Consider the following 26,567-nt stretch of genomic DNA (forward strand, 5'->3'; position numbering starts at 1 on the left):
TCATCCAAAAATTTCTAGACTTAAAGTTTAATGGGGGCGAGAAAGAGGATTCAATTAAAGCTTATATAGGGAAGAAGGGCTTGACATTTTGAAGGTAAAGTGTTTTGGTGTGGATATTGAAGAACACAATTATGCGACAAAAGACACTCTTGGATCGACTCATGATAATATTGGGACATCAACTATGGTGGCGAAGGAGCTTCCCCTTCCACTCCATACTTAGGAATGCTCTTTGCTACCTTTTGAACATCCTATTTTTTTCTTTTTCTCATACAATTAGCAATGTATAATGAGTTGTACATTTTTTGTCTCATTTGACTAACTGTACTAGATTAGCCACTATAATGGCCATGAATTGTAGAATATTTGAGGGCTTTGTCTATTTTTTGGTCTTTAGTTTGGAACTGAAGTTTAGCAGTTTGCAAATGTATAGAGGGATAGCTTAGGGTTTAATAATGCAATAGCTATACCATTCATTTTTTAATATTAATATAAATTCTTTGAAAAATTGATGTGTTTATGATTAAAAAATATTAATAGTAGTTAATCCTTAAAGTTAATTTAGCTTTACAAATTTAGATGATGACATTATTTTGAATGTTTCATGGTGAAATTACATGTTGCTCGCTCCTTTTATTTATTTTTAAGCTAAACTCGATTTGAATAAATGATTGCTTTATAAAAGTCAATGATTTATTTAAAATTTTCTATTTTTAACATTTTATCCTGATATCTTTTCTTACTTGGGGTTTTCCTATTTTAACTTAGTTGTAGTAGGGTTATGTTGTATTGTTTTCTTTTAGCCCTTGTCTTTACATTTCTTACTAGAATATTTTTTAAAAATCGTATATTCCTTCAAGATAGTTTGAATAATATATTCCTTCAAGATAGTTTGAATACCATTGAGCTTCTACAAGCTCTGTAAGGAGAAAAATAATCCAAGTCAAACAAGATTAAGAGTATTAAAAAATGGGTGCTTTTTAGTTGATTACAAGACAATAAACCAAAACAAGGTGCATATAATCTTTTATTGATGAGATGTCTAGTATTTAAGGAAAATCTAGAAGGTATAGCATTGGTATAAGGTCAAAGTATCAGAACATTATAGAAGGCCCAATCTACTATAAGTGCAACTTCTTGAGAAGTACAATTTGTGATAACTTCACTACTAGACCATGTCTGCATTCTTAAATTTTATTTTTTATTTTTTATACTATGTAAACATAGTTTTTCTAAATTGAAAAAATATACCTAAATTTTTTCTTTTTCTATAATATTTCTCAAGTGTAAGTTGGAGAAGACATATTACCTCAAACATAATAATCCATGGGATGGTCCCCATACTACACAAGCATGTTCAGAAAGAGCACCAATCAATTAAGCTATCACTAGCTACATGCAATTACTATTAAAATAGAGCTAGAGCAACATGATATAGCTTTTAGTAAATACATTATAGTTTTGTAGTTGCATTTTAATTATTTTGGAATCGTTGCTTAATTGTTTACCCTTGATTACAATCTAACTTCAGAATGAATACTCTGGAAATTGAAAACCTAACATTGGAATCAGTGCTACTATTTGCTTTCTTATACTACTTAACGGTTGAAGGTACAACCTTCCACATGATTTCTAATTGCCCATGACTCATTTATACTTGTTAACAAGACAAAAAAGAATATTTTGTTTCAATCAATTTATTTCATTTATAGTATATTGCAAGCAATAACTTTTTTCCAATGTTTGGAAGGTATTATTGTGAGAGGAAGAAAGAAACTTAAAAGACAAATTGAGAATTTTAATATGACGTCCAAATGCTACAGCTTAGTAATTTTTCTTTCATCAATTTTTTAATTTTTAATTATATGGTGAATTTTCAACTTAGGTATGGCCTGACAGTGTATAGATTGGTTACACTATTTAAAAGGGTATTATTGTGAGAGGATAAAATAAACTTGAATGACAATTTGTGAAATTTTTCATAAGTCTAAATGTCACTATTTCACAATCTCTTTTATTTTTTTCATTTGGTTTTGAATAGATGTTAAAATCTCTACTTTAGGATGGCCTATTTGTGTATAGATGGCATGCCAATGTTTTCATTCATGAACTCAAAATTGGAAATTATTCTTAGTGTCTTCCACATATTATTCCCTAAAAGTTCTCATACATCTATTTTATTTCATGCTTATGTTTTTTCTGGACCTTTCTTTGTCTACACTATGCTCATGTGAGATCTCTTTATTGTTGTGCTATGACTATTTATTGAATTTGAATGCTCATTGAAATTTTTGTAATTTGGACATTGGTGCAGGCATACATTTTATTGCATTTTTATGTTTAATTTGAATCTTTCTTTGTATACACTATGCTCATGTTGAAATCTCTTTATTGTTGTGCTATGACTATTTTAAATTTTGAATGCTCATTGAATTTTTTTGTAATTTGGACATTGGCGCAAGCATACATGTTCAAATGTGGTTTAAGACATGGTATATACAAGGGGAGCGCAGATGATAAAACACATGAAATTAATGACCACAAGACTACAGTTATTTTATGGTTTTCTTACATTTGCAAAATGTGGAGATAGACCGAGAGCCCTTTGAATTTGACAATTTGCTTGTTGATTGCAAGATTTCTCTCCATTGTCATTCAAAATTGGAATCACATGAAATGAACTTTTTTGCTACAATCAACAATATATTTTTCCTCTTTAAATATTATTATTTTTCTTTTTTATTGAAAGACATTTTTATTATTTATATATCACTAATATATGCCTTTAAATATAACAACATCAAATGTATTATCCCACAGTATTGAAATACTTCCTGTGAAATCCTAGTCTTTCCTTTCAATTTAAATTTGTCAACACAATTGCTAGAGATTATACAATTCCGGTTACATCTTTACCGTGATATCAAAGCTTGAGAGTATTATTATAATTTGAACATATATTATATAGGAACTTTTCTTGCACAATGAACCAAGTATCTTGTAGCCTTGCCTATTGTAGACATATATCTATACAAAGGATTCCTTTAAATATACAAGATGACAAATAAAATAATAAATATGAATCTTCATTTTGAATTAAAGTATATTAAGGCTATTTGTAGAGGAAATAAGGTCAAAGTTATTATGCGCGCACGCGCGCACACACACACACACACACACACACACACACACACACACACATTACTCTTAGGTTAATAACAAAACAAAAAAAATATTAGTCTTTACAAAGCCATTTGAAATTGTAAGCAATTTTAGGAAAAATACTTACAAAGATGGAACTATTTTCAAAATAGAGATTCAACATTTTAAGTTATGGAAAACATATCTGAAGGAGAATAAAATCTTCTTGACAGAAACAAAAGAGGAAAATGAAGCAACCTTATCCAAAGAATATCTCTTCCATCAAATTCACCAAGGACTTGCATCACTTGGCAAAATTTTCAAGCAAATAGGTTACATACTAAGATACCTAGCTAAAGCTATTGTGTTAACAAATGACTTGAACAAAATGCTTTGCTAAGCAACTATCTAATGTTTATCATCTAACTATTCATATTAAGTGTTTATTACAAACATATTAATGCAAATAAAGTAATTTTCATTTCCATGAAAGATCTATTTTGTGATAGTATGGATAAGTTTAGTAGTTTGAATGGCAATCAGAAAATGTGGAGATATTATAATGTTATTAATGTATTTTACGTATGTACTACTTAGAATAAACATATAGAATTATCTATTGTCATTTGGGTAGTAACAATAGGGATACTCCCCAACCAATTTTCCTACATTTTTTATAAGAAGTCAAAGAAAAGATCTTAGAGCTCAAAATGTTTAGCAAAAAGGATAATAAGAACAATGAACTATTTGTATAAAACATCAACAAAAGAGAGATGCATATAGTCCTAAAACATCCTAAAACAATAATTAAAGATTATGAAAATATTTATTTTTCCTTCTTGCTCCCACCATAAACAAGGACTCTAACTGCTAACACAACTCTTGTTTCGTATATTTTAATCCCTAAATTTACATTTATTATTCACAAGTTATTTTATAACTCTAAAGCTTGCTCCAATTAGAACTTTATCCTTAAATTTTTATACAAAATGTTTCTCTATTTTCCAAGTGAAATTTTCTTACTAATCTTCTAAAGAATCACTTCTCTCACGAAGTCAACACGACCCAACTCAACCTAGCTCATTTGTATCTTATTGTTCGAGATTTCCCAATAGAGACGGAATTTGGTTTTGATATTGTACAATAATAATAAATGCCTTGAAAGCTATTTATGTCACATAGGCTTCCATCAAACTGAAGTGGAATCCAGCTACAAAACAAGCCAAGCATGTCCCAAAGTTGAAACAGTGAAATCCACCACACCCTATAGCCTATTGGCAACTAGGCCCCGGCCGGGCCAAAAGAGAGACAAAACTAGAAGCTCAATGGAATGGTTGCTTTGAAACAAAAGCGAAAAGCAATTAGAAAAAGTTGAGTTAGATGGCAGTCAAAAGGGAATATACTCACTGTATTGCAACGATGATGAATCCATGGCGCCACCAGCTTTTACATTTACATTTTCCCCGAAACATGTAGAAAGCAACCTTTATGTTCAGTTCTGTTATTGAAACCGCCTACCCACATTCACAAGATAAGCAATCAAGACCTCTGAAGGGATTGCAACGCCGGTCACATGGCCACATATGACCACGTCCCAAGGCAACACCAGCAGCATCATCATGGGGGCTCCAAGGCCTGGAACTTCTGCCCTATGCCCTGGTGTAATAACATCAACACTAACAGTAATAATCATAATGGCAACTGGGCTTCGGCGGATCGAATCCCCAATAACCCCCAACAGTATTATGATGACCGGCTACCTAATACAAAACAACAGTCTTTTGCAACCATTGCTAAGGCCTCTCTTCTAACAAGGAGGCGTCTGCGGTTCGATCCTGACGGGAAACTTTACTTCAGTTGTAAGTCTCTCGTATCGATCAAGTGGGTTTGATTCAATTTGCTGTTGGAGACATTTTTAAGCTTGTGGGTGTCCTGCAGATGAACCAGGGAAGCAAGTTTCCAGTGCTGTGAGGATCAAGAATGTTAGTAGATCATATGTTGCTTTCAAGGTAAGATATTAGACTAGAACGATATTATTAACTAGTTCAACATGTTTCAAAATGTGTTTCCATAGGCTTCTGAATGTCACCCACGAAATTAGGATTTAACAGAACTCCTCTCTCTCTTCTCTCGTGTTGTATTTATTGCGACTGTTAGGTTTTTTTGACGAACAAAATGTGATATTTTGTGCAATTCTATGAATGTCGAAGTGTTGTTTTAATGAGTGCTCGGTAAGTAGATGATTTGCACTCAGATAAATAAGTTGCTTTTCTCTGCATTTGCATATGATGATGCAATATTGTCGTTTGGACTCATCTGCAAGTTAAAGTGGAATCAATTTCCATGACCAGCCTTCCACCAATGGTGGATCGCTAAAGCTCATTTCTGATGAGCTTGAATAGTTCATTTGACATGTGATGGGCATAGAGATAAAGCACTAGAATCAGTCCGACTGAGAAAATGAATCATCAAATTATTCTTTTTTCATCTTTTTTGCGGAACAATAGAAGTTTGAGCGGGCTAAACGCCTGACTCAGGTAGATTGTGTGCGGATGGTGGGGGATACGTTTTTCTGATGTAAAATCACTGAAAAAGTCTTTTACTGTATTTTGTTTTCTAAATTGAAGTGTCCATCTTGCCAAAAATGCATGGTTTGTAACTCTGAAACGTGTTCCGTTTCTTTTTTTCACTGGGGGGTTGTTTATGATAAGTTAATTGCGAGATCGTAATTCTAGGTGCTTTATTGATTAATGGATAAGCATAATCAAGTATTGATAGTTTGTGTGTGTGCATGCAAAAGTTCAATTTTGTCTGCTTGTATATCGTGGCTTCTCAGTTGACAATTAGTGTCGTTCTTGTTTTATTGAATCGGCTCATGGTTTAGTTAATACTGTTTGTTGTATGATTTTACAGCCTTATCGTCGCTGCAATTATCATTATGAAAAAAAGAATTGGTCTTTGTGTGAAGTGGTGGCCTAGTTGTTTGTGATGTCATTTATTAGGCTGACCCTAATGAAGTCTGTAATGATACAGGCGATATGTTGATCTGTTAGTCAAAAGATTTTGATCTGCCTTGATTTGGGGGAGTCCAATATAATCCAACTTTTGAAGCATGTGTAATAGTTGTATTTGCTAACACATTTGTTTGATTCAAAGTTAGCGCTAGGATTTCTGAAAGATTGATGTAGTTTGTGCTACTTCTGTTCCCATCTATGCTACAATGGTATACAAAATTGTAATTTTCGGTAGTTGATGTGTTTCTAAGTCATAAGTGATGTAAATTATGTACTGGTATACGTACGCCCATTTGTTTGAAAGACTGATATAATCCACTGCTTGGTTTTTGTTTGAAAGACTGATATAATTCACTGCTTGGTTTCTGTTAGTTCTGTTCCCATCGATCCTACAATGATACACAAAATATGTAATTTTCAGTAGTTACTGTGTTTCTAGATCATTAGTGTTGTTGATTATGTACTGATATAGCTAGGTCCATTTGTTTGAAAGATATATGTAATTTACCGGTTGGTTGTCTTAGTCCGTTCCCATCGATGCTACAAAGGTGCACAAAACATTTTCGCTACTAATCTAGCAGCTCCAGTGTATTTATTTTAGAGTAGTATGTTTTGCATAAATTCCTGAGTCTGCAAACAACAAAAAACAGAGTCTTCCATGATTACAACATCTGATTTAAAAACTGTTTTTGACCGTCTGGCGTAGTTGTCCCTTATCGATTTCAGTAAGCTTGGTCCTAGGATTGTTCGATATGATATAATATGGTACATCCACTGAGATGCACCATGGTAGGTACATAAGAAAGGAAAAACTGATTTTAATTATAGTAAATTAAAAAACTGGCTTACAGGCGAACTAGTATGGTCAATTGTTAGCATATGATATTGATGAGTTCGGTGACTTTTACTGGAGCAGTTTCTGATGTTTATTGTGCTTCTTAGGTTGCATTGGTCGAAAGTAATGTTTATGAAATCAATTGATCTAGATTCATCACCTGCACACACAATACTCGAGCCTACTAGGAAGAAATTACCAATTATGGGAGCATATCCGAAGGAATCCACATCTACAAGTGCAGGTTTGCATTATTCAACGCAATTAAACTAATTTTACTGTGTATTCATATATTAGAGCAGGCCTCAGATACCTTCATATATCAGCTTGTGATAGTCCTCTTTCCATCAATCTAGCAGGACTGGAGCAATAGCCTGCAAGGAGTCAAGTCCTTAATTCTCAATTTGTGGCTGCTCTGAGACCGACTATGCTAAAGACATACACACAGAAAATCATATGCTTATGACTCCAAACCAATAGGCAGATTGCAAACAGGAGTTAGCAGTAATGAGGCCAATTGCAATCTGTTGACCCAACAAATACGGGCCCAAAAACCAAATTGTAGACTTCGAGAAAATGGCATAAATTTTTCGTAAGGTTTTTGCATTGTCAATCCTTATCTTCACACAGCAGACAGACATAGTAGTTCTTGACAGCAGATGTTGTTTGGCTTAGTTGTTACCGTCTCTTTTGATCACGTGCATCACTGAGTTCTTATAGGTGGTCATAACAATAGCACTCGTGAATGAATTCTTATGGAAGGTCATCACAATATCGTTTTCCGCTTGTGGTTTACCATTTTAGTGATTAATAGTTCCGCATTTATGAAGGCAGTTGTCACGGAGTTATGTGATGTATATGAAATTTAGGAATGGTGGCACACATAACAAAAGTTGTAATGTTCGAGAAAAAATAAATGGTACTCAACAATATAAGAAGAAAGACCTGTCATGTTTCCCGTTTTATCTGTAGTCAATGATTGGAAATTTTTGAAATATATAAGTTTTATCTTTTATGATTTCGAGCAGCTTTTGTGACCTGTTTCTAGAATTGTTTGTGCAGTTCCAGACAAATGCTCCCAAAAGTTGTTTTATGAGACCTCCAAATGGCATTCTAGCTCCAAAAGAGTCAATTTTAGCAACGGGTACGAACTTTTCTTGCCTCGCTACATATGATTTAGTAACAACAGCAAGATTAAGCTTTTAAAATTCCTTGCTCTAGTAGCTATAGTAAGACTAAGCATATACAATTCTTTTTATAGTAGCAACTGTAAGATTAAGCACTTTAAATTTCATTCTATAGTAGTAATAATAAGATTAATCTTTCGAGGAACTAAACAACATATACCGAAAACATTAGATGACTGCTTTTAAAGAAGTTACACCAAAAGGAGTCTATTAAATTTATGAAAATCATATTGATGAAAATCTACATACAAGAGATAATAGTTGAGTGAACTGAATCCTTTTTACCATTTGAATCATGCTAATCTTCAATGAGATATATGTACTTAAAATCGTATAGATTAAGTCTGATATCATAGGAATTTTAGTAATGCTAGTGATCATATATGAGATGCCGAAGAATCTCTTTTGAACCCATAGAAGGAAGTGCCTTTGACACCTACATTTCTCTATTAAAATTTTCACTACGAATGACTATGTAGGTTTGCAAGTTATCATATTCTGCCTGGCCCATGTTGAATTGAATTTAAACGTGCAGGAATACACCCTTCTTGTTGTAGAAACTTGCCATTTATTTATTTACCAAGTGTCATTGTATTAGATTATTTCACAGTAGTTATTTGCCAATTTTTAGATTAAAATTTGTTTGTTATTTCTTTACAATAGAAGTATTAGTGGAAGTAGAAAAGCTTCAAATGAGGTAGATTTGCTTGGAAAGAAATGGTAGATAACCCAAAAAAATTTAAATAAGTCCTAAGGCCTTGCTCTGTTGACCTCATATGCAAATTGTTGAATTGCCTCTTAGACTTGCCAAAACCTTTAAACTTAGTTTCGTAAATAATTACGAGGAAACAATCACTTCTTGGCTCTTGATTTTATGGATTCCATCAACTTCCCCTTTAGTCACCTGTGAAATCCATTTCTCTTGCATGTTCCTCTTTGCTGTCAGACAATAGCCAGCTATTATAAGATATGATGGATAGAGGATTACCAAGTATGCTAAAATTTCAAGGTGGTTTTAGACTGAGAAGAGAAGTTTACATATTGCACGTTGTCATGAAATATATACAGAGATATCATCTGAGTGTTATTGACATTTAAATTGTGCATGCTAACATGAAGATGTCACACAGTAATGAAATTTGTCGAGCAGCCAGAGCATCCTCAAGAAAAGAAGACCAAGGACAAATTTAAGATAGTTAGTTTGAAAGTTAAGGAGGGGATCGAGTACACTCCAGAATTGGTAGACATTAAACTTTTGTTGATTGAGCATTAATCTTTCGATGCTACGTTATGGATTATTCATCTTTTCTTTTCAAAATTAATATGCAATTGTTTTTTTTGTCTTACCTAAAAAACAATCGATCCTATCTATCGTACAAAATGATTAAGTTTGAGGAGCATAAGGAACTGGTGACAGTTGAAAGAGTTTTGCAAGTAGTGTTTCTGGATCCACAACGCCCTTGTCTGGTAAGATGGAATTTGATAGTGTTTTTAATTTTACATATTTATAATCTATCTCGTGCTGCCCTTTTACACTTTTTGCCGCTATTTCAATTCCTTTGGCGACTGAATATTTTCAAGAAGTATACGATGCACGCACTTGAGTTTCTTGTACAAATCAGAGGTCCTTGCTACAAGGGGAAAAGATTTCAATTTATCTTCTAATGTGATTTTATCAGTAGCTACTTAAGGCCCAACGTATCTAATGACATATCTAAACTAATTTATCTAATTGATTTGAGAAGGAGCTGGAAAAGTTGAAGAAACGGCTTGTAGAAGCTGAAGCTCTCAACCAAGCACGAAAGAAGCCTCAGGATGACAACACTCCGAAGCCTGCAGCTCCTGCAGAAGGAGTTCTTGATGAATGGGTGAGCCTAGTTTGCTTCTTCATATGACCTAGTCTTACAATTAGTTTTGCTTGGTATTTCAAAAGTTAACAAATGGTCATGATTTACAATTTTGCTGTGCTGTAGAAGGAGCGCAGGGAGAAATATTTAGCCAGGCAACAAGTGGAACTAGCAGATTCTGTATGAAACAGGAGCTTTTAGAGGGCTATGAGAGATAGAAGTGAGTCAACTGTAACTACTGTTGCAGAGTGTTGTCCTGCTCATATATCCCATGTAAATCGACTGTCCTCTAGAAATTTGGATTTAGATACGTGTCCACGATCCCACTCAAGGTTTATAGTAATAAAAGGTATTAATAGTGAGGCATATATTTGGACATACATTGCTAATGATTTTTGTAGTGGTTGGCGAGTTTAGCAGGCATAGAGATTTATTTGTGTTTAACAGAGTTGAATAAGTTTTCGATGATATGTTTCAGAGGTTGAAGTTCGACATTTCATTTGGCATCTCTTAATAATTTTCTGTTCTTTTGACCAACATGAGAGGATTGCCGGGATGGTAGTTGTATATTTTTTGGAAATCAATTTTAATTCATTTGTATTTGTTTGTAGCCATTTAATAGAAAGTTTACATCTGGTTATATGACTTCTTTTATGCCATACAACGAGATTGGTAATCGATAGATACATCATACCATCACAAGAAGACAAGATGGAACCCTTCTGGAACCTGGAGTTGAATTAAAGGTGGAACAAATACACCATGAAGTTACTCAAGAGTTTGTCTGTGTAACTGGATAATACAGATCTTGGTATCCTAAGGTGATTTATATCTTTAAATGTTGTACATTTTGAAGCAACTGCTCTTTGTTTAACATACTTCATGTAACCATACACCCCTCTTTATAGTTTTCCCTGAGAATGACTACTTGTTCTTTGTAGGAAATGCAAATTTTATGGCTTGCCCCTCAATTTAATTTGTTATGACGTAATTCATACTCTGTAGCTCCACTCCCTAAAACGTATGCTTCTATTTTCTTGGGAAATGAAAAATTTTCGGACAAACGAAGGAAACTTATTGTAGCGCAGCAAACCCTGCATGATTTATTAAGCATTCCTTACAAATGCCTAATTTATTGGACTCCTGATTTAATACTTTCAATTGCCAAGATGGCGGTTTCCAGTTTTCTGCATGTACTCTTTAAAAACAAGGGTTATATCTTGCAAATCAAATGCTTTGTTTGTTAATTGCAATTCAATATTGTTTTACAGTGTTTTAGGACCTTTGTTGAGATCAACCAACTTTCGTCTACACAAAAAAATCACCACTTTATAAAAATTAATCCATTTTATTCTTTTAGACACTGTAAATTGCTTTATACACTCACTCGGAGTGAACCACCAACCAAGTCGTTGTTGGATTAGACTGGATGTATTCTTCTGAGAATTCTTATTAAACGTCCTTAAAAGATTAAGGTAATTAGGTATGTCTCTTCATTGTCAAGCCTCTAAATATATTTGAATATTAAATAGATGTGTTTGATTATGTTGACCTAATAATTTTCATTTCATTTATTGATTGTGTAGCATACACTTTCAATAAGAAGTTTGACTTCTAAATTTAAACAATTAATTTTATTAAGAAGTTAATTAATTAATTAGGACAACAATGAACTATTATTATTCATTAAAATAAGGTAATTAGGGTTATATCTGTCATTAAAATAAATAATTATTTTTTATAACCTGTCAAACTTGTAAAAAAAATTGAACATCAAATAGATTTGTTTGATTTTTCTGTTGACCCAATAATTTTTCGTTTGACTTATCCATTGTATAACATACATATGGACTAATTAGAGAAAGATTTTCAATAAGTTTGACTTCCAAATTCAAACAACTATTGTTATTTTGATTTTTAATTAATCTAAAAAATAAAGTAAATATTAAAAAGGTGAATAGAAAAAATGCTTTCAAATGAAAAATAAAAAGTCAATTGACAAGTTTGATCATAGTGCATAATTACATAACTAAAACAATTCCAACAAGAGGGGGTCCCTTATCACAAATTTTTCTCTAAATATCATCATAAGCAAGATTATTGTCAACCTTCTCCCAACCAATGAGTGTGCCCTCTTCATTAGAGTATCCTATGAAGGTTGTTGAGGATGCATTAGAAAAATGGCTAGCACCAATCAAGAACACCATACTCATGGAAAGAGGCAAAAGGTGGCCCTAAGGGTTTGGACCAACCAAAGACAACATTATCTTTATTTCCTAAGAGCTCATAGCCATTAGTATAGGAAGAACAGTCTCTTTCGGTAGTTTGGTTTTAACTTCATCAATGTCCTCAAGGTGTTAAGAGGGAAGTGAAATCTTTGTTGGTGTAGTTTTTTTTTTTTCCTCCTATTTTGCTAAGTTTTTCCTACACTTTTAATAATCTCGCTTAGGTTAATAAAACATGTTTTATTAGGTGAATGGTTGTGAGGTGTCACCTTCCTACATGAGAGCATCCATTAGCTATCTTGGGAAGATACTTTGCTATCTTTAGTCCGATAAATGGTTGCTCCTCATTGGTTGGTGTTGCCACCTCCTCCCTCTTCCTAGCCTATATAAGCATGCTACTTGGCTTGTATTTGTATCTCTTGTTTTTGCATCCTCTTAATGCTATTTTGCTTCCAACATTTGCATTACTCTTTGGAGACTAACTCTATGATGCTATTTTGATTTTGTATCATTTGCATTCATAGTTTAGATATTTACTCTTTGCACTAGTTTTCTGGGTTATTAATCTTATCAGATTCTAACAATCTTGACAATAGTATAGGGATTGTTGTCTTCATCGTTCATTTTTTTTGTAAATGGTTTGTAAATGAGATGTCTCAATTACACCTTTGTTAGCTCATGTTTGAATTTGTATAAGTCTATTGCAACAAATCATCGTTTTGGGGTGAAGAGAAATAATAAAACATCCTTTAAAAATGAACACAAACACACAGATATAACTTTAAAATGTTCAAAAATAATCTTGTTGAAAAGAATCTCTATCTTGAAAGCATGACAAATTTGGATAGACTTGAAAAGAAAAGAAATTCTCTAACAAAACCATATGTCATAAAAAATGAATTGATTTAGAAGGTCTAAAGTAATCATGAATCCAAGTATAAACTTTTTAGACTAGTACAAAAAATAAAAGATGCTCGAGAGTCTAGCTGCCTACATAATGAACAATAGAAATTAAAAACTCCTAGAAACATTGAATGCAAATCAAATAAAAGATCATAATAAAGAATACACCAAACAAAATGAGTTATAACTTCGAATCTATAAGATCAAGTTCTCATACAAGACTACAAATAATGAAGTATCTTTTAACTTGAAATCTACAAGGTCAAGTTCTCATAAAAGGCTACAAATATTGTATCTTTTATAACACATCTGCAGAATAATGTATCGAAATACCATTTTCAATCGTCCAACCAAAACTTAAATGCCTGAACCAAGTTTTATAAATAATTTGGAATGAATGACATCGATTACAAGTTGAAAGGGCCACCAATCTTGGTTAGAAAATTCTTAGTAGCTTTGTGAAAGCGATATGAAAATTTTAGTGCGCTATTTAAATAAATGAAGGCTTGAAAACATGGCACTTCGAGAAAGGGTGTGACCAAATGAATTGTTAATTGATTGAAAGGTCATTGGAAAATTCATTTCCCGCCTAGTGCCTGCTTTCATTTTTCAGGAAGTTAAAAAGTTAACAGAAATTTCAGTACAAAATGTTAAATGTGATCAGACCAAGCTCATCCGAAGCGAGGGTTTCTAAGCATTTAAGGTCAAACTTTTATCCAGCGGTAGGAAGGGCGACTGCTGGTAAAGAGTAGAAAAGGGGGGCCTTGATTGTCCATCTGTTTCAATCAAGAGTATAGGAGGATCACATGGTAGTCCATTGAAGAAAAAACAAAACCCTTCAAGTAATGATAGGCGCCATGTGAAAGTTGCAGTAAGAAACTCCCTCTTTTTCTCTGGGGGCATTTCTTTCTTCCTTTCTTTTGCCCCTCTGGTCGGTTTCTGACACAGCCGTGGCCTAGGTTTTTTAAATGCAACACTTCTTGAAAGTCCTTTGGACCTATTTAGGGCCCGCCATTTACAGTGCATTCTCTGTTTTAATTTTCTAGGGTGTCCTGTTCATGAGGATGACGTGATTGGCACAGCAAATAAGAAGAAACCTCAACAGCGTCTCATGAATCCTATGATGAAATGGTCCGTATAGGGCCAGGTTTAATGAGTTTTAAAAATGCCTTAGAGCGCGTATGGGCTAATTGAGCAATACCTGCCAGCTTCGAGGGAGATGCATAGGCCGTAGGACTTGCAGTACAGTGATGCAGACATTCCCATATCTCCGACCCGTAGGCTGTTGTATCTTGCAGGTAAAGAAGAAACCCGATAGTGGGTCCTATATATAGAAGTTGATTAAGTGGGATCTACAAATTAAAAAGTTTAAATATTTATTATTATAAATGTTAATTCTTTATTCATGTATAAAAGAATGTGTAAAGATTATTTTGTAGTGAATGGGTACTCTCTATATTCACATTTAAAATGCTTCTTACACGGTAAAAAGCTCTATCTTCACATTTAAAATGTTTCTTATATAGTAAAAAGCTCTATCTTCACATTTAAAATGCTTCTTAAATAGTAAAAAGCTTATAAGTTATAATATTTGTTGAAAGTGTTGTAAATAGGGTTGCAAATATGGTGGTTTAATCACAGAGGAAGCACGTTTGAATTGGACTAGTACTAGAATGTAAAGTTAGTTCGAATTGGACTAGTACTAGAATGAGTGACCTTGGAAGTGCTAGCGGTTCACCTATGTGAGCATCACCTATATGCAATGAAAAGTTCTAATGATTCACCTCTATGAACATCACCTAGATGAAATGAGTGGTAAGTGTTCCATTCATTCTCATGAGATATGAGTTCTTTTGAAACACTACTCATGAAACATGGGTCAATGAGTTACTCTAAAAATATACATGTTGAATCTTGATAGCAATATCACAAATTGATTTTTTGTAGAAAATATTTATTTCCTATCACTTGATGAACTTAAGAGGTTTTCTAGCGAATGGTTAATAAGGTATAACCATAATGGTTTTGTAAATGGGATTGCAAGCATACCACAATAAAGGTTCCATCAAGATATGTAGAGAATTTGGCAAATACAAATCTTATTGTATTTTTTTAGTGCTTTGTCAATGTAGATATAGAGTTTGACATATGTAAATCCATATGTCAATTTTGTGGACTTCATAAAATTTTTAAAAAATCTATGAAAATATGAGGGAGTTAATATTCTAATATGGAGTCTTTATATAACTACAATGATTATGATGAATTTGCACTTTCAAATTTTGATATATTTGATTCATCTTTAATAAGAAGATTTATGTAGATCTTGAATTCATCTTTTGGTGTATTTGTTCATGCATCCTTGTTGGGGACATGTTATTCTAATTCTAAATTGTTGTTGTATTGAAATAATTTATAATGTGACTTGTTCTAATATCTTTTTAGTGAAATGTTTAAAATTATTGTTTATAGTTGTGAGTCCTTTGTGTTCAAATGACTTTAACTATCTTTTTTTTTATTAGATTACTTCAATAAAATAATGATCTATACATAAACTTAAAAAAAAGTGGCATGTCTTTTTAAATTTGTAATTAATTATAATTTTAATATTAAATACATTTATAACAATGAAGAAAGATTTATGGAATTAAAAAGGACTATGGAAAGCTTTGCATTGTTTACGAATGTTGCCCTGCATATGAATAAATCGTCAATACCGAGATTCTCATTTCAAAATAAACAGAAGGATGTAAAGACAATATAGAAACCCTACTTTTTGAAGACAAAATATGCGAAAAAAGAGACTTCGGAAACCTTAAATCTGTTTGCCACTTTACAAAATACAAATGAAAATGGTCAGGTCTCGAATAATGGACAAAAAGCTATGAAGCAATCCAACATAGAAATAGATACATCCATTATACTAAAGCAATAGGAAAGGGTATTTACAAAAATAAAATACACTATAGGAGGTCAAAATGGTTAGATTAGGGCATATGGAAGAAAGAATTGACTCCTAAATCTCTAGCTAACTTAGTCAATATGACAATATTTCAAATGTTTGTATAAAAAAATGGTTGGGTTGGAGGTAAAAACCCTAAATCTCTAGCTAACTTAGGTCATTTCATGTCTCCCTAGTGAATAGCCCCACATATACATCTCCAAAATTAGAGTAATTCCAATCCTTATATTCCACCTCATTGCAGGACTCGGCTTCCCTAGTCTTCTATTTCTTTTTTCCCAGATCCTTATATTCGAGTCCTTATATTCCACCTAATCATTCCAGCAGAAGAGTGGAACAAGTAGTTTCATCCCCTCAAGAAGTTATCATTATAAATAATCAAGCTTGTGAAGATTGTTGGTTAGATTGTGAAAATTTGGGTCTTTATGCATATTGGAACGAACTTGTTTCCAAAAATCATAAAATGATTAGCTATTAGGAAGAATTTTGTGGTCCACGGGTAAGTATATCTTTTATCTCTGATATAATATTTTATATACATTGCAAAAATGAATTTATTAAGAAGGATTTTCTTTTAGCCTCAATCTATTTTTTTCAAAGGGCACTCTATTAAATTCTTGAAATGGGAACCAAATTTTAGTGAATCTATAGCACATAAATATTCAACCCCTACATGGGTAGACGTAGATCCAAACCTCCCATAAATTAATACTATAGACATTTTAAAATGTATTGGATCTTCAATAGGAGATTTGATAGGGGTAGAAAATAATTATAGCAGACATGTTAACATCAAAATGCTTATCAATTTAAACTTCAAAAATTCCAGCATTAAACATATTAAACTTAATACTAATCACTCGATCTATAATCTAAAAATCTCAAGCTATGAAGGACACATCAAACATCATCAAAATAGACAACTTCAACAACAAAAACCCAAAATATTTGACTAAATATTCATGTCTAAGAGAAACCTTTCCAATCATTATATCATAAATAAAAATTATCCTAACCCCCTGGAATAAATGGATCATTCAAAGGAAAAGATGAGTAGTAGAAGTATTGAGAACGGGACAGAGGAATTTGATCAGGAGATTGAAGAAGGGGAATTTATGGACAATGTCACATCAAAAGATAATCTTAAACATTAAATCCCAATAGTCAAATCATAAATAGGAAACAATGGTATTAAGAATGAGAAATTCAATTATATAAACTTTGAAGAAAACATGGATACATTACAACAAAGTGAGAAATGCATTAAACAAGATCTGTTTATAGAAGATATCAAAAAGAATTTGATTCAATACAAAAGGCTTACCTTTGATCTTTTATTAATCCAAAATGATATCAGTGATCAAATCACTCTTTGGGAAGAAGCACACATGCAACACAATAATTCTACTTACATACATAGTCGAGAGTAAGAGAGCAAGATAGTTGTATCTTCAGAAAACAAAAAGGATTTGCAAGAAGGAGTATTAGAAAAAGGTATACCGTCTTTAGCCATCTTTGAACAAGCAAATAAAAGAGAGGTTTCAACATAATGTGATCAACAAACACATGAAGGAAAAAAAACAAATCACAAAAATTTGAACCAACTGTTCAATCAAAATAATTATGATGCAACTTTGACCATGGGAGAATTTTTAGACATTTGCCCCAATAAATCTAGACATACAGAGCAGTTGACAGATATAGGAAACAAAATGTATAGGAAAAGACCTAAAAAGAGAACATATAAGTTTTGAGAAACTCCCAAAAATGGAAAGATCCTTTTGAACCTTTCAATATAGATGATAAGCAAAGAGATATAGAAGAGCAAGAAGGGAATGGTATCTTATTGGAAGTTATGTCTTATATAGCTACAAATATAACAGAGCCGAATTCAAAGGATAACTCTTTTGATAGAATCAACATCAAAGGAAAATCTTCAAAATTTTGGGAGGAATTCGAAGTAGAAGAAAATTTGAATTTATTAGTACAAAAAATGAAACATGTATTACGAAAAAACAAAGAACTTAATTCAACAAAGGAAAACAATTTGGATTGTAAAATATTTAAAGAAATAATAAAAGAAGAGGAAGAAATATCAGATGATCAATTAGAACACAGTACAAGCAATGTTGGAGAATATATTGGTTCACTTGGTTTAGCATGTAACCTGGAAGGAAAAAAGGCTCCTTGATGTGGTTAACAAAAGAAGAAGAGAGATAAGAAAACTCTTGCAGAACTAAGAATAGAAATAGGTAAAACAGGAAATCGGAAAAAGATCCATGATATTCTAAAAGTTCGGAAGGGGAAGGGTCTTCCCACAGAATAATGAAGTTAACAACTTGGAATGTTAGGTGACTAAACACCCCTAACAAAAAATGCTTATTAAAGTGGAATCTAACCTTATTTGGATCAAACTTAATATTATTACAAGAAATAATATAGAATAAGTTAGAAGGGGAAAAATTAAATAGGAAACTTGGGATATGGAAAGTTGATTTAATAGAATCTAAAGGAGCTTCAAGGGGCATTGGCATCATATGGGATCAAACGAAAATTGCATATAATAGATGGACAACAAGCAATAATTGGATGAGTGGTAGAGTCAAAAGTTATAAAGAAAATCTACATTTTGTATTAATCAATGCATATAGACCAACTCTAAATGCTAGTAAAAGAGAGCTATGGCATGATATTAGCATTTTTATAAATAGTAACCCTTCAAAAACATTCATAATTGGAGGGTATTTCAATGCTATTTTAAGTTTAGAAGAAACACAGGGAGGCTCTCAGTACATTTCCCAAGAAATGACAAACTTTAGATATTGGATATCCAAAGATATGATTATGCACCAACAAATGGTCTTTACACATGGCATAACAGGAGAAAAGAATTATGTCAAATAATAGGATGACTTGATAGGTTCTTATACAAAGGAGATCTCAGAGATTGTGATCACCCAGTTTGATCATCTATCCTACCATATGTTGGATTGGATCACTTTCCAGTCATATTAAAAATATCAAAACTTCATAAGTCTTCTAGGAATCCTTTCAAATGTGAAAAAATGTGGTTCGAAGATGAGAAGTTTATGACACTAATAAAACAATGGTGGTTAGAAGAACACTTCGAGGGATAAAAAATGTTTTGTTTTATATCAAGATTTTTAAAATTATAGAAAAATATACTAAAATGGATATTTAGGTGATGATGCTAGATGTTTGAAGATGATATTTAGTATCATTAATCAACCAAGAGAGTTAATTAAATAAATAATTTAATGGGAAAACTTTAGAAAGGAAAATATCGCTATATTATATTTAATTAATTAGAAAATTAATTAAATAGAAGAGTGGAATCTAAAGATCTATTTGAAAGTCCAATTTTGGAATTCAATAATTAGATTTTTTAAATTAAAAAAACTTGGTGTAAATATATTGTAACAATAATAAAATTAGAACTTGCTTTTACACAATGGATTTTAAATATTATTATTTGATTAAATAATAAATATACTTTCTAAGTCTCCTTGCTAAATTAAGTAAAGTAGAATTATAAAATAAAGTATTATTTTATTAAAAAGGCACTAAGTGTGCATGAAATAAGTATTTAATATTAAATAAAAGAAAATTAATAAAGTGAGAGGTCAATTAGAAAACATAGAAACCCTAACTAGGGTTAGAGGCCTTTAATTTAAAATTAGAGCTCATTTCTCTGTATAGGTTTTGCAGGAGCAACTAGAGCATTGGCAAGAGGATTTTCTTGTGGGCTTTTGGAGACAGGAAATTTGTGGGCACAAGGTTTCATCGAATTTTTGTTAGTGTCAAACTAAGGTAGAAATCTGAACAATTCTTTTGAAAATTCCTCTAAGAATCATTTGTCTTCTTCATGCCTGCAAAATGAGAAATTGGTTGTGTCAGATTTGTGAAGTTTTTACATTATTTTATCTCCATTAAATTCGTAGAGGAATCTAAAAACCCTTGTTGAAATTTCAATTGTGCTAGAATGAAACAACATATGCAGAAAAACTAGAAACTTGGAGGAAAAAAAAACTAGGGTTTGATAATGGAAACCAGATATGTACATGAAAATTTGATTGTTAGAAACTAATCTCCCTATCGGGCTAATAATAATAATATATATATATATATATATATATATATAAAAGTAAATGTGTACCATAGTATACAGAATTTATTGTGATAAATATTTAATTTCATGATAAACTTGTTTTAAAAAATAATAATTTAAAAAAAGTAGTTAATTTTTTTTGTGGAGGTAGGGGCCATGACCCTCCCACCCCCCCTTACTATTCATAATGAACATAATAATTAATCTTGGCTTCAACCTCTTACCGATCCAAAAAAAAATGTAATTACTATTCAAACTTTCATAATTGGACCTTTAAAAAAAAATATTGTTAAGTGAAAATCATATGTAAAGTTTTAAATAATCTATTTTGTTGTGGATTATCATTGCACCCTAAAAAATACATTGTTATTAGAGAACATAGACACATTAAGTTATAAACATGAAACTTATACTTTGATCAATCTAAACTTGGAGACCTTTATTCAACTGTGATACAATTATGAAATGAAAACTTGAATTTTCTTCCAAACCGACTCCTATGAAATTACATCAAAAACTAAAATGGCTAATTAATTTCACTTGTTTTAAATACCTGTTGAGGTTTTGTGTTATATCTTGTGATGGATTTTGGGGAAACCTAGTAGTTTGGCCAAATAGAAATGTCACTAGAGGCTTGGGAAGTATTTTTTTTGGTAATATCATTTTATGATATTGTTAAGTCATAATCTCTCTATTTCCAACTCAATGTGTTATGATCATGTGTTCCTATGGTGTTGACTGATTCTCTTATAAGCTCACGTGCTATGATTTTGTTACCCCCTGTCGAGGGTATTTGGTATGTGATCTATTTGAGTATTTTCCAATTATCTATATGGACTTGAGATGTTATGGTGATTTCATAATAAGCATTTATACGATCTTAGGGTATGTTATCTATGCATTTGTTGGGAAGTGGCTTGCAAAGGGGGTAAGAGCCCTTAAGAGGTTGCCTGGGTAACTCTTTGTAAGTAGTGTTAATAAGTGATAACATGAACATTAATGGGTTCTAAAATGAATTAACAAGACATCAATTGGATACCATGCCCATGCCTTGAGTGCTAGCATAGACTAGGATGGGAGTAGAGAGGGTGCATGGTTGTGACCTTGCTTCATCTATATACCTTGTATGTATAAAGGATATTGATGCCACGTAGAGTCACTAGGGGGTCGGGGTCCTGAGAGACTACCAAGGTAACCTTAGAGTTGACTTATGTGATGACACTTACCCATAAACACATTAGGTTTCCTACATGTCTTGATGCCTCTGGGATTAGATGTTTCCATGTGTATTTTGTACTTTGAGATAGTTTTCTTTCAGGACCTTGAGACTTAGACTCTTGTTGTGATTTTTGGATTGCTATTTGTTTGGGACTTGAAGTTATATCCTCAACATGGTGGAAGTGGGGCCACTTAGGTTCCATGAGGTTGAGAGGTAGTGATTTTCTAACGTTGAGATCTGGTAGTTGGACACTGATGTTGGACATACCCTTGACATAGGTGTTCCATTCTTTCTACTTGATGATTAGGTTGATGATCATATTTCATATTTCATATTTTAGTCATGGAGATCCTATGGGATCATGTAACTTATCATGATGTATATTCTTTTAAAATTTCACACCTTGCGACATGTGTTATGGATGAGTATGCACCATTGTGTACTTGTTTATTTCTTTATGAGGTATTACTTATGTAGTTAATACAATGACATGGTTTTGATTATTGATTAAATAAAAAACTTAATTAAACTTTCACATGTGATTAATTATTATGGACCCCTTGAGGAATGTAATTTTTATTGCTTTTCTTATGTTATATATGGTGTGTATTTGATGTTATTGCTTCCACATTGTTCTCTTATATGTTTTACTCTTGAAAAAACAAATTGTTTAGCAAATTTACCATCTTTTAGGTTAATTTATCTTGGGTTCCCTAGTGGTTCGTTACAGCTAGAGAAAATTATATACGGAACCCCCTTCCCCCCCAAGAGATGGTCTAAACTAAATTTTGATGGAGCTTCAAGAGGCAATCTTGGGAATGTAGGTATTGGTTGCATAATACATAACAAAAACTATGAATGGATAGCTAAATGTGCCAAATATATAGGAAAGGTTACTAATAATTTAGCAAAAGTGGAGGTATTAATTATAGGATTAGGTCTAAGTTTGGAACTTGGAATTAAGCATTTGGTTATTGAGGGAGACTCACAAATAATTCTTAATGGAATAAGGAAAAGCGAAACTCTGAATTGGCAACTCAATTCTAGATTAGAATTGTAATAGAATTATTAGACCAATTAGAATCGGTTCAAAGTCAACATATATACAGGGAAGGCAACAAAGTCATTGATGCCCTAGCAAATACAAGGGCTGATGGTGAAATGTTCTCATTAAAAAAGAGTTAGTTAAATTAGATCAACTAAATAAATTAAATTAGACTATTTTATACTAAAATAGTAATTAGATACATTTAGCCTCTTTTCAATCATGACCTTCAATCTTTTTCCTTTTCAATTCCCATTCTGGTTAGATATTTCAAACCTATTAAATATTTGCTCCATCACTTCCTTCTACTCTGTATCAAAGTAAGGCTGAAGCAATGTCTACCCCTATTAAAATTAAAGGTCCAACTTAGATTAGAAGTATTATGTTGACCACTCATTTTTAAGTAATTAGAGAAGTTCATAAGGTTCTAGGCCAAGAATTTATAAATAATAGGGATAGATATAGAGTAAATTTAGATATCCAGACTATGTTTATTGCTTCAACATTACAAGTGGATCCATATAAAGTGGTTATTGAATTACTATGTAGAAGAATTCTTAAGGAAGCTTATATTCAAAATCTCACTATTATCATCAAAAATATTAGGGAGGATTAAGGATCCCCAAACCAAGGTTTTATTATCAGAGAATGATAGGCAACAAAGTTGTCCCTACATCTCCCATCTTGGTTGTAGAAGACATTGATGGTTTCCTACAATGGACTCCAACCATTTGAAGAAATTTGGATTTCTTGCTCCATTCTCTCCATGTTCAACCTCATCCAAGCCTAAACTAGAAAGATGTTTTCTTAGCAGAAGATCAAATGGATTTCTGGGAATGGGAAGCAAATCCAAACCAAGTTGAAGTGTAAGATAGCATGACATATGATGACATCTCTAGGATCCTTATAAGAATAATATGAATGTAGTTAATTTTCTCATCAATAAAGAATATGTATGAGGTTAGTACTTAAAATCTAAATTCTTGAACATGTCATTAATAATAACCCTTTAATTTTTTCTATACTTCAAATGGGATCTAAACAAAATCTAATAATGATTCATAAACCATGATAAGAAGTACAAAAAAAATGGAGATAGTCATTAATAATTTATCCTAGCATCGCACTATTAGGCAGATCCATAATCTCATGCAAAATCCAAAAAATTGACAAATAACCAACTTCGAGAGTTTTATAATAAAGCTAAAGTTGTCTTAAAATTTAGATGATACAGAGTTACTTATGAAAACTTTCCTCTTTTATCAGGAAAATTTATGAATACAAAAAAAATTATTATTTAGCTTTGGGAATTGCTATTCTTTTATATTAAATGTCGTGTCATCATTACACACTTAAGCCAAGTTAAAACTTACAATATTCTCTATAGTTTGTATTTGAGTTTCGGCCTTTTATTTCTCTGTCTTAGGTTCTTGGTCTGGTTTAGGCTTTAGGTTTCAAGGACACCCCAATTCATATGAGGTCTGGGAAGCATGAGATGTCTTTCCGGGAAGAGGCTAGTGAGTTGAGGATTAGTAAAATGGTGAAAACTAAGAACGATTTGGTTTTTAGGGCTATCAAAAAGGTGGTTGGGGAATAATTATTTGCTACTATGGATAGGCAAAAGCATAATACAAATAGTGTGGTGATGTTTGTGGCCATAATTATGCATGTAGATGAGGACACAACATCCATTAGGGACTTTTTTAGGAAAGTGTTCAAAAAATCCATTATTAAGGAGTTGGACCTAGTCCTTGAAAATCTCAATGACAATCTTTGCATTCTAAAAAGAAGTGAATATGGTGCTCACAATTTCCCAGTCCAAGTCATTCTTGTTTTGTAAATTAAGAATTTCATGAGGTTTTTTGAGAGAAAGGAGGAGATTATAAGAAATTAGATGTTTCTTTTTCCTATTACTAACACCCATATTTGCAAGGATTGGAAAGGTCTCGAGTGGTATCTAGAAGCTAAAGGATTTATGTGAATAGGATTTATCTCCTCTAAAATTTTTGCTTTGGCTTTCTCATTTTTTCATATCTTCATGTGTGCTCTTTCTCTATATATTCTAACTTCTTAGTGTTTTAAGTTTTTGGGGTTTATTTTGGTATTTACTTTCATCTTTTTGTCCCTTTTTGCTCGTTTCCTCTTCTTGTCATCATTCCCATTTTTTTTAGTCCCTTTCTCATGCTCCTATTTTTGTTCCAATGTCTTTGTTTAGTATGTTTAAGTCCATATTTACTTTTAACTAATGAATATATAGATACTTTTTTATTTGGGTTGTTGTTGTTTTATTGGTGCACTAATTGTAGTCGATCTTCCTTGGTTTTCTGCTAGAACATATTAATTTAGACATTTTGCACAAGGAAAGATGCATTATTTATAATTCTGGTATGTATTTACTAGTTCTTTGTAATCAACATTGAGGTTACAGAACAATTTTTCAATTATCCATAATAGGGTTATTTAAAACAAGGACTCTTTACAAAAGCTATTAATATACTTAAGACATCCACAATAATTTCTTGCAAGAAAGATATAATTATAAAAGAGTAAGGAAAAAACAAAAGTTTTTAACCCTAAATCTAGGATGCTTTCTAAATAAACAGTAGGTGTGAACCTAATAACAAAGCACAACATAACTCAGTGAAAATATTAATCTGCAACTACTAAGCATTAAAAAGGGATTCTCAATTAAATGTGAAATAATGAACAATCAAGGAAACTATTTATGAGATTCCAGAGTAATGAACTATGAATTCTAGGATTAACTAATCCATAATGAATACATCCAAATGGTATAGAGAGATTGGCAATCACTAACTAAAATAACAACTATAACACAACATATCTAGGAGATTAGAAAAATCAATATAGAGAATTTTTTAGTCTTATTTTAATCATTTGAATATGTGACAATTATGAGAATAATCAGAATAGATTCCCATAATGGTTTTTAATGCGTTTGACTCCATGTATACGTTTTCTTGATTAAATATATAAACTAGTGACTAACTTCAAAATGGAAATTGTAACAAGATATTGACTAATTTAGAACATAAAAAACTTAATTTAATTCTCAAAAAACCTTGAAAATAGAATAATGAATCTAAAAAGAATGATAATAGACTCTTATAATTGTATAGAACAAATTTTTTTTGTTGAAAAACTAAAAAACAAATATCAAAGCACATTATGCAATCTACAGCTAAGCACATGGAAGATATGAGATAAAGTAATAAGGAAGATATAAGAAGGAACATTTTTAACAAATAAGATGTATTCAAATAATTTCTTTGAATAATAAATGATATTTTATAAATACTAACAATTGGATTTAGATTCATCTTTTTCTCTAACAAGGATCTAGGCCAAGTTATTTAGTTTTGCAGGGCTTGGCATGTAAGATGATCAATGAGTAAGGAGTGGTAGATTCTAACTTGTACCCAAAAGTTGGAAAGTTCATAGCAATGATCTCAAATGAAAAGCTATCTGATGAATCCAAATATGTAAATGTTACAAAACATAAAGGAAATTATTGCTCCATTTGAGAAAGATTAGTTGCAATCTTTATTTATTTAATCAAGGGCTTCAACCTTTTACCAATAAAAATAAATAAAAAATGAAGAAAGATTTTTTTTTGGTTGAAGGTTCAGATAACCTCTTTAGGTAAGAGTCGAGGACTTATTGTTGCATTTTTTGCATTTTAAGTCTTTTGTCATGATTACAATATTTTAGACAAAATTTTGATATTCAATAAGATTTTCTTATTGATACGTAATATGCAAGAAGATTTTCAATACCTTGATAGTCTTAAAATAGTTTCAAATAATTTGTATCCCAAAGTCACTTACATTATGTTTGGAGGAATTCTTTTTTGCAAAGAGCTTGATTTCTATGAGATCAGTTGAGATATTTAGGTTTTTTACCATTGTGGGTATATTTTCATTGTGCTTTGTCCTTTCATGGAGGCTAATATCAATAGTAATTTTAATGCAATTTTTCCAAGATGAGAGGAATTGGTCTCTTCCACATCCAATACCAAAATGGAGATAAAATTATGGCT

The 26,567-nt window shown here is 31.9% G+C and overlaps 1 protein-coding gene and 1 long non-coding RNA gene across 2 annotated transcripts; both read left to right on the forward strand.

Moving 5' to 3' along the window:
* The first annotated feature begins 4,483 nt into the window (after positions 1–4,483).
* On the forward strand, positions 4,484–10,638 carry LOC149539805 (vesicle-associated protein 4-1-like). The gene is made up of 7 exons (XM_089801002.1): positions 4,484–5,000; positions 5,080–5,150; positions 8,053–8,134; positions 9,308–9,417; positions 9,567–9,644; positions 9,923–10,045; positions 10,151–10,638. The coding sequence occupies exons 1-7, from the start codon at positions 4,715–4,717 to the stop codon at positions 10,208–10,210; spliced, it is 810 nt and encodes a 269-aa protein (XP_089657128.1). The 5' UTR covers positions 4,484–4,714; the 3' UTR covers positions 10,211–10,638.
* A 73-nt stretch (positions 10,639–10,711) lies between these two features.
* Positions 10,712–11,164, forward strand: LOC149539806 (uncharacterized). Its single transcript, XR_016356305.1, has 2 exons — positions 10,712–10,845; positions 10,966–11,164. It is a non-coding gene; the product is annotated as an uncharacterized LOC149539806 (long non-coding RNA).
* Positions 11,165–26,567: the final 15,403 nt, after the last annotated feature.

This window comes from Cupressus sempervirens, chromosome 9 (assembly GCF_028749045.1).
Source record: "Cupressus sempervirens isolate cs-2001-9-10 chromosome 9, ASM2874904v1, whole genome shotgun sequence".
NCBI lineage: Eukaryota > Viridiplantae > Streptophyta > Pinopsida > Cupressales > Cupressaceae > Cupressus > Cupressus sempervirens.

Coding starts and splice junctions, on each gene's coding strand:
- LOC149539805 (XM_089801002.1), top strand. CDS start 4,715: ATGGCCACATATGACCACGTCCCAAGGCAACACCAGCAGCATCATCAT. Junction 5,001..5,079: donor CGGGAAACTTTACTTCAGTT/GTAAGTCTCTCG, acceptor GGTGTCCTGCAG/ATGAACCAGGGAAGCAAGTT. Junction 9,645..9,922: donor ATCCACAACGCCCTTGTCTG/GTAAGATGGAAT, acceptor TGATTTGAGAAG/GAGCTGGAAAAGTTGAAGAA.